This window comes from Opisthorchis viverrini (assembly GCF_000715545.1).
Source record: "Opisthorchis viverrini unplaced genomic scaffold opera_v5_82, whole genome shotgun sequence".
Taxonomy (NCBI): Eukaryota; Metazoa; Platyhelminthes; class Trematoda; order Opisthorchiida; family Opisthorchiidae; genus Opisthorchis; species Opisthorchis viverrini.
Genome location: NW_008751738.1, coordinates 321104 through 330275, shown reverse-complemented (window position 1 = coordinate 330275; position 9172 = coordinate 321104). Strand labels below are relative to the sequence as shown.

The window sequence follows — 9172 nt, the reverse complement described above, 5'->3', positions numbered from 1 at the left end:
AGACTGAGCAATACAGAATCACATAAAGCCGATTCTCGTAGCGCCCAAACCGGTGAAACAATTTGGATTGAAATGTCCGAAACAAGCTTTGGTTTAAAGCTGTGAGAACTCAACCATTCCACATTGCAGAGGCCTAGCCAATGAATATTATCTATGAAAGTAATTAGGAGTCCTAGTGTTGATAGCCCGAGCAATCCATCGCAGTTGCGATCACGATCCACTGGTGTAAGGTGGCACCAAACAGGTGGTACACCTACGCCCAACCAATCTGCATTCATTTGCATGATAGTAAAAAAGCACGGAGACTTGTTCGGTCGGTACCGCCAACGAGTTTACCAAGAACAGAGTCATGGTATAACAATGGTATGCGTAATGTATTTGAATCCTTGCTAGGAAAAGAGTCACGCAAACAGACCCACAACCCTCAAACACGACATATGATGCAGTGATAGAGGTCGTATCACAGTTGAAGCGGATAAATTCACAATCCTACGGACGTTTAGTTGTGGTTGGAGAGAAGTAGACTTGGCATAAAGAAAAACGCCACGAAAGAACAAGTACATAGTATGTAGTAAAAATGATATAAAAAGTTAAAATCATTGTTAGAAGTTGTACACTCGAGAGCCGAGGAGTTGGCGTTGATCATGGGTCTCGAGGTTCTCCAAAGCGATGTACCCAACAGTATCGACAGAGGGGCTTCAAGTCTTGGATACTTTGGTAAGTAACCCTGCAGAACGAGCTTCCTGTTGAAGCGAATTCAATAGTCTAGAACCACGTCAGGTGGTCACATATACAAAAGGAACAAAAAAGACATAAAAAACGTTAAAACAACGTGCTAAAGGTGGGGGAGGGGGTAAACGATTTTTAACATTAAGGGTTCGATGAAAAACGAGGATGTGTGCGGGAGGGATGAACCTACAGATAGCGGAGAACAGGCTTGGTCGTGTTCAATCGGTGAGCATGGAAAACTAGATACAGATGCTGTTGCCTTTAAATAATAAAGCTACTGACTGACAGGTTTGTGGTGCCCACTCACTTCCAACTTTTCGATGTCTCCTACAATCTGACAGTATATATACCTAACTCTTCCGGTTGAATACACTGCTGTACACTGAAGGGGCGCCATGATGACACCTAGGTTCAAGCACAAAAGATGTAGCTAACGGGTTGGGGTTTCTTCACCGTTCGAGCATTTCAGTCGAAACACTGGTAAATCTGGGGCGGAACTATCCAGTTGACAGTTTACAGGTATGAACTTGTGAACGACAAGGCAGCTTAGTTGATGTCCCCAAAGGCCAAACTTCTCAGTGTTCCTGCTGTTAGCGCAAAATTAAGTTTGTTTGAACGACATACTCCGAGTCGAGCGAAAATAACTCCTGACTATACCAGTAAAAATGCACGACCATCGGCGAACACAAGTGAATACATACTAACTGCGTATAAGTGGTATAAGAACCCAATCACTTCAATTCCTTAGGTGCCGAGATGTTGGAGGAATACCCGAATGAGCCTAACTCGAAGCCACAGAACACAGATGTGATGAAAATTGAACTCACTTTCGCAAATGGCGAGTTTTCTCAAGTTCAGCGAAAAATTGTTCTTTTATCAGACGATTCAGCTGACGAGGTTTGGCCCATATGGGCTCCGGTTCGGTATACTGCTGCTTCAGATACACTTCACGCCAAAGCTCCTGAAAGAAAGGATGGTTTTATTTCAACTGCAGGACCAAGACGCAGAGAATCTCTCCGGTCTAGTTACTGTGAATGGAAATCAAAAGACTGCCGAATGTGTCAGTAGAAGTATTCTATTGAAAAGAGCTATTGCTCTACCAAAAAAGAGGATAAATGTGTTCTGTTGAGTAAAACAAGGAAAAAACTGGTCTTCCTCACACACCGACGGAGCATAGATTGTGGAAGTCATAAGTAAACTAACAAATATCTAGTAACATGCTGGGCCGATAATTCAGGTACCGAAACAAGCATTCGGGTGTCGTATTCGTTGCAATGTTGTGGAATGTAGGTAGCTCGAGTGCGCTGCTTGGTTGTTGGTCTGTTCGCCGAGCTTGGCAGTTGGATTGCAAACGACCAACAACCATATTCGTTGCAATTTTGAGCGAAGAGAATACTATCTGTTGGGTAGGAATGAAAGCCAACCACCCAGAAAATACAAGCTGTTTGATCGCTACTCACAAGGATGAGGGGAATGGGATACTGGGAGAAAGGTTGGTTTGATTACGATGATTTTCGCAAAGGCTTGGTTTTCCCATGTCCTTCTGGAACACAACTGAACGAAGAAGACCATCGTTGCTACACTGCCTGTCAAAAACATGTCTTCACACAAAAGTGCAACTCTTCCCCTGAAAGTAGTTAACAGCCTAGCTTGAGCTAGTAATTAAGCACACATCACAAAACCCATCATTTTTAGCAATATCACAGCACATCCTTTAATTGCCATGTAATTTTCAAGTGCGCGTCCTATCATCGAACTTTTGAAATGAAGATATTGACTCGCCGGCGCACATCACTTGGCCTTATTGTATCTTTCACTACGCCTATCTGATCGAGGTATATCAATTAAGATTCTCAGTAAGGGGTTTGGCAACAAACTACAGGTGTTAACTGAACTTGGGTGTCCAGGAATCCTAGCATGGACTGATTTCGGGTTCCGGAACTTCTCACCTTGGTGATTTGTCCGCAAAGATCAACTGTCCCCTAGTAACTTCTCGCAATATTTCAATTTGGCAGCTTTTATGGGCAGCAGCCACTAAGCTGATTTAAGAAGTTAATGGTCCACAGAGCATCCAAAATTCGTTTTTCTGGTAGTACACATCGCACCAGAATGAAGAGGTCTACACACCCGAACAGCAAAATTGATAACCCATGGTGTTATGGACAAACATCGGAAGTTACCTCTTTCTAATATGGTTCACTGATCGCCGCAACTGACCTTGTTGAAGTCAGAAGCTACTCTAGAAAGAGAGGGAATTATCCGTTTAGTCGGATCGTAATTGTAGACCAACCAATGTACGGGCCAGATTTTTTTTTGCCATTCAAGGATGTTGTAGGTCCAACCGAATAACTCGACAAGAGTGAGAGAGTGAATTACGAATAGCATTCACCGAACAAGTTCAATCCAGTCAGAGTGATAGTCAACGAGCAGATTCCCATACAGCTAAGAAAATCGTCGTCATACAAACCTAATATTCCGTTCATTCGAATGGTCTTTCCTCATGGAATTAGAATTTTTTCATGGATCACGTCAACAGTGAGCTTATCTACGCATGATATACTACTCATAAGTTTGCAGAAAACCCCTCGACAAACCAACTTCTTGTGCCCCCGAAATTGCACCAACTTTGAATCCAACGTGAGCGCCAATTGTACGTAAGTGGCAAACTGCACTCAAGCGCAGATTAGGTCGGTTTTATTGCGGGACTCGAGCGAATTTCGCGTTTGAAAATGACTACATTTCTCCGGAAATTGTTATTCATTGGGAGGCGGTGAAATCTGTCCTTATTTCCTGCCCCTTAGCTAGTACGATCTACCAGTCCACCTCCAAACTGAATATGAAAGAAGCACGAGAACTCCAGCACTGCTGGTTATTGGTTCATTATGAAGACACTGGAGGTCTGACTGCGAGTGATGAAGGACATTCTGATAAAAAAAATTACCAGAATATAGTGGGTGGGACTTGTGAGAATCTCTGAAATTTATGCGAACAGACTGGATACATTTTGGGAAGAATAGCAAGGAGATAACAACCATAGCTAAAAGTTCTAAAATAATGATGGCAGCTTTCATTTGTAGCGAGCATTATCACAAGATAAATGTTTGAAATAAGCACCTACTACAAACTCACCAGAGCCTGTGGAGCCAAACATGGCCAACATGCGTAGTTTGTGGTGTCGCGATCCTTGTCAGCACAATATAGGGGATTCTTGAAGTTTGCAAGAACACTGGGCTGTTCTAAATAAACCCTATAAAGGAGGTAACACTGGCCGTGAATGAAAACGCAAAATCTCCTTATTACTGAATATCACGGTTTTGAATATGGCATATTTATGAGCAGGTGGTTTTCCCAATCTCTTTGAGTTTCGTTAGCATTCCAAGCGTCGAAAGTGGGCTGCCACCGGAGCCATAATCACTGACGACAAAGCCAGAGAACACTGGTGCTTCACTGCTGTACACCCAGAAGGGCGAATAAGCCTGACAAGGTGAAATAGGTGGCCTTTTTATTACTATTGTTTAGATATCGGCAGTCCTGTGGCCATCGAGCTTCCGTTGGGTTGCGCGGCAGCCGTGCAACGAGTGTCATGGCCAAAAAACTTGATTGGATCGTTGACATGCCTAGTTGCCATGTTGCAGCTGTACATGAATTAGTCTCTAGTCAAATTCTAAAAAAAATAGATAATTCAGCCGAATAGGAAAGGCGGTTATACATCCATGAGATCAACTTCAGAAAATTCCATCTCTCGTGATTTCCGTCTGGTCATATGGTCGGTCCGTAGTAGGGGAATCGTACGATAATGGAGTGTTGTATAATGTTAGGTACTAAGACTAAGCTTAGGTTTCCATGGCACGCAAAAGGTTAATATGTTAGACTAAATTGAAACATCTTTCAACGGCTCGTCGCTTCTGACAACGCAAAGTAGCCTTCATTTTAGTGTACGGTAATCCGTATACACAGGCCGGCTAATCCAAAGAACGGAAACTCTAGGAGATTGCCTGGTTTAGGAAGTGATTAAAGATAGTTCCTGATAAACTAGAAGCAGTAACTCACCATAAAGAGGTAGTTCGTTCATCTACCTTCAGTTCTTCTCGATCTTTTGGACTGTTCCCCAGAAAAGTTCCTGGAGATGTGAAGAAAACAAACAGGTAAGGCTACTGCATGCCTTCAGAGAGAAAATGGGGGAGGAATAAAAGAACGGTGACTTCGATTTTACTGAGTGAAACTTCACAGAATACAACGCCTCTCGATAGGCTTACTTATTCTTAAGAAAGACATCACACACAGCACCTCGTGTGTGAAAACTGTTTCTCCGGAAGAATGCTTTTGCTAAAAAAATCTAGGTTGATTGGTGCATAGTGAGCATCTCTGTTGACTCCCAACCTCCGGATGTGCGAATATATAGACTTTTTGTTTCTGCAGGCTGTAAAATTTACATCCTTCCGTTTTGGTTTTGAGCACTACATCTTAAAGGGCAATGAGTGGCCTCTACAGGTGGGCAAACTTTTTCAGACAGAACCAGTATGGGCTAGCTAGGTTTCCTAATATGTATCACCTATCAATAGCCAGTGGAGCTCCGGATGGTTGTTCCACCGATGGTGTGGTTGATCAGCGCTATGTGGGTTTCGGTTCGCAGTCACGGGTTCTTGATATTTGAATGTCCAAACTCCAAACTAACCTAATTAGTGTGACACGGAGGCTGGACGTGCAGCCGAGCACTGATCTAATGAACCCTACGTTCATCTCCAAGCTAGTGGAACAACAGTGACCGGCTGAATGAAAGCGGAACTATCAATTGCATGAAGATTTTATCCAAAAGATCACGTGTCCGATCTTCCCACGACCATTCGATGAACCCCTATAAAAACAAAAGTTGCTACGCTTTTCGAGATCTAACTAGATCTTTGCTTGGCCTAAATGAAGTCAAATGCAAAAAGCCGACCACAATCGGCCGTAAAAACATAAGAATAGGTTTGACGTTCACCAAACGGTGTGACAGTGGAATAACTTTACTATTGCCAATGTGTCAAAATATTAGTAGCTCTGGTGCGGTCATTGGTTGTTGATCAGGTGGCTATTGATCTGTTCGAACAGCTTGGCAACCAACTTTCACACGTTTCGTAGCCAAAAGAGCAGACACCGTCAGTGCGCACTGTTCATCTGGCTGATTAGACAATGACTACAGAGCTTACGAAAGCTTCCACTTAGAGGCAACAACCGAACACAGAGGACACTGAGATGGAACCTGGTTTGGGTCTCAACATATCGAGCCCCAGATGAATATTACATTCAGAAATGGGGCATCCGAATTAATAAAAACCCTACAGAATTATGTGGCACTGATTTTCACGATGTTTGCTGACTGAAATAACAGTTATTTCTACCTACCCCCTTTTGTCGGTGAGGTGTGCAAGTGAGTGAACGAAGGTATCAACACAACATGGGAAACCGTACAACTGTAGAACCTTCTCGGTGCCTAACTGTCATGCCACCCGAAGGAGGCACGAGGGCTGGGATACTGCCAGGTTGCCCAAGCCTAGACAGAGGAAGTCGAAAAGCAGAGGTCGGGTACGAACCACGGACCTTCCAGTCAGTAAATCCGTGATCTAACCACTGAGCTATCTCGCCCCTGAGAAATGTGCGGTACGGAGAACTACGCAATGTTTTTTGAAGGAACGCTCCTCAAAAGGTTACTGAAAACTCTTCCACAGCCCAAGATCGGCTTAGTCCGTCTTGGGGCTCATCAGGTAGGTATAGTTCCCGAAGTTTCCGTCAACCCTATGTTCTAGTTGTCTTCAGAAAGCACTATCCGTCAAAGGCTAAATGAAGAGATATGCAAAGCCATGGTAGGGAAAATGCAAACGTCAGTACAGCCATTGCTGGTTAACCAACACAGTTAGTACGCTAGCACAAAGCCACCAGCATAGTTTACTAAAGACGTTCATGAAGAACCTAAATGCACTGTCAATAAGGCTGAAGTAAACCGACTCGAGTGGTAGTAAAACGACACACAAGCTGTTAATAACAATCAAATGGTTCGGGATATCGGATGTTTTAACAAATCTCGCAGATGGTTGAGGTCGACAAAACGTCGAGAAATCATTTTTAAAAACGGTGAAAATACAGGGTGCAGATTTTACGCATTGTCGGTTTGACCATCTATGATCAATAGTCAGAAGAATGATTTTGATCCGTCTCGGGAATGTTGTGTTAGCGAACTAGACAAGGTTCGTCCTGGCTTTCACTTCCTAAGGTGAAACGTCCGATCAGTCAGTACAATCACCTCTCCCATAAAGACCATCTCTAAGAAACTGAAAAAGCGGTCTTTGTCTGGAGATAGTCTCCACACCGGGTGAACAGCGTTTCTCATTAACTCAGTACTTATCTTGCCTTATTTCATGTAACCTTGTGGTCGCGCTAGTTCAATTACTTATCCTACCACAGTCTAATAAACGCAGTGTCGTTTCTACGCAGCGACTGCATGATTGCATTCATCTTTTCGAACAAATTTAAGAATGAAAAGTCTTCACAAAGGACACGATTTTCCAGTCAATTTGCAAAACCTTCGACTAGTAATGTTCCTACCGCCAGTGAAGACATGTGTGATAATCCCGTGCATTTTCGCCTGTTCGAATGAAGCCTCCACTATCGTCCGGAAGAACAAAACAACAACCGACATTCACAGTGGTCTTCAATTAGACTCTGATGAGATCTGACATTTTGGTGAGGGTTAAGTCAAGAGTTTCGAAGGGCGAAACGGCTCGAGTATACAAAACAGCTAGTTCTAGGCTAAACTAAGACTACCGGCGCGTTACTGATAATTTGCACGTTCCAGTTCGAGATAAGAGCGTCTTCCGCAAGGTTCAGTGGTCCTTGTAGGGGAGAGGCTCCGATCTACTTCACGTAAAAATTTGGGGGTTTGGAAAACTGTCCTTATAAAAGAGAGGTGAGATGACAGCATCACTATAGCGTAACTTTCACTGTGGGTTTTCAGGAACGCATATCCTCAATTCTAAACATAATTTCAACTTTTGGTAGCTGATCGTGACTAAAAAACACCGTTTTGGAAAACCTGTGAACAAAAACAGCCCGAATAGTTCAATGGAACACATTAGATCAGTGCGAACAAGTTAGATCGTAAATAACAGGCAATATTAGGAGTGGCACATGAACAAAATTCACGAATAAAGCACGGAGACATAATCGAACGAAAGAATCTACCGAATTCCGAGTAGTATACGTGTTGGGCCAGGAAGCATAACAATTCATCCGTAAATTCGAATGCGTTTGGGTATTGTCGCCATAGCTAGAAGAAGAGACAAGAGTTAACAAAAAAACCAATCTTTTTTAAAGACAGAGTAGCTGAAAAATAAACTTCACGCGAATCCAGATACGATAGCTCTATGCACCACAAAACGATTTATTAAGGGCAGTCGGAGATCAACTGTGTATGAATGTGAACATATCCATGTTTACTAGTGAAAGTATTTCCGACTGCATACAAAGGGCACTTTTGCGCGGTAACGAGTTTCACTTTCCGAAGGTATGATTCCATTCTCCCTAGCCAGTCTGTCTGGGATGCAAAGGTCCGAGGTGGCTTCGCGATAAACAGTTTTGCAATCGAAATAGGTAACAGATCAACCCCTTGCTGGTTTTAGCGTTTCGCACGCCTTCGCATATGCAACGACTCTTCGAGTTGGGAATGGTGATGATCACTGCTCGAGAAGTAACTTCGCATCCGCTGGCTTGATTACCTTGCGAACGCCTTACTGAACAGGAAGGTCAGATTCCTGAAAACAACCCCGTAACGCCCCGAACCTACTGAGACCCTGAAACTCCACCAAAATCTCGATAGGAATGCCAAAAAACATCCAGATCAATCAAACAATTAATCAATTCAGCAACAGCTTGGATCGGTGAAAGTAACATTAAACTAGAGTGAGGTCCCTTGTAAGTGTTGCACTCGCTTGTTCGCAATAAACCTGTTGTGTTCTTTATCGGCGGGTCTTTTTCCGGCACTAGGAGCGGGAACAGCAATCAGATATAACACACTCATCTCATACTTTGAGTAGTACTCAACTTTCGCTCCGTCTGCTCATAAAGGTGAAACGGCAGAAAACCGGAGCTAAAACCTGATATGTTAGATCACCTTGCTTGTAGATCCACACCACATGCAAACGCAGATGTTGTGTTTTGGCTAAGCTGATAAAACAAGACCTGATGTATTCATACAGGAAACTAATCACAAGGTTGCTGAAAACTCTTCGACAGCCCACGACTGGTTTCGCCTTTCTTGGGGCTCATCAGGTAGGCGCAGTCCCCGAGTTTCTGTCGAAATTTTCAGCAAACTTGTGAGTAGTTTCCTTCATGAAAATATACTGCGATATCTCGAATATCGTGCCAACTGAATCATGAGGCGGCCTATGTGCAGCACATTCAGTTGGAG

General features: G+C 43.3%; 1 protein-coding gene across 1 annotated transcript in view; it reads right to left on the bottom strand.

The window, feature by feature from the left end:
• Positions 1–377: 377 nt before the first annotated feature.
• The window catches only part of T265_04761 (hypothetical protein), a gene marked incomplete at both ends in the record, with an annotated part of 27886 nt that continues 19091 nt past the window's right edge, over positions 378–9172 (bottom strand). The window contains 5 exons of the mRNA XM_009169586.1: positions 378–765; positions 1557–1690; positions 3859–3976; positions 4780–4849; positions 7948–8032. Coding sequence (XP_009167850.1) covers positions 699–765; positions 1557–1690; positions 3859–3976; positions 4780–4849; positions 7948–8032 — 474 coding nt within the window. The remainder of the gene's footprint in view (positions 766–1556; positions 1691–3858; positions 3977–4779; positions 4850–7947; positions 8033–9172) is intronic.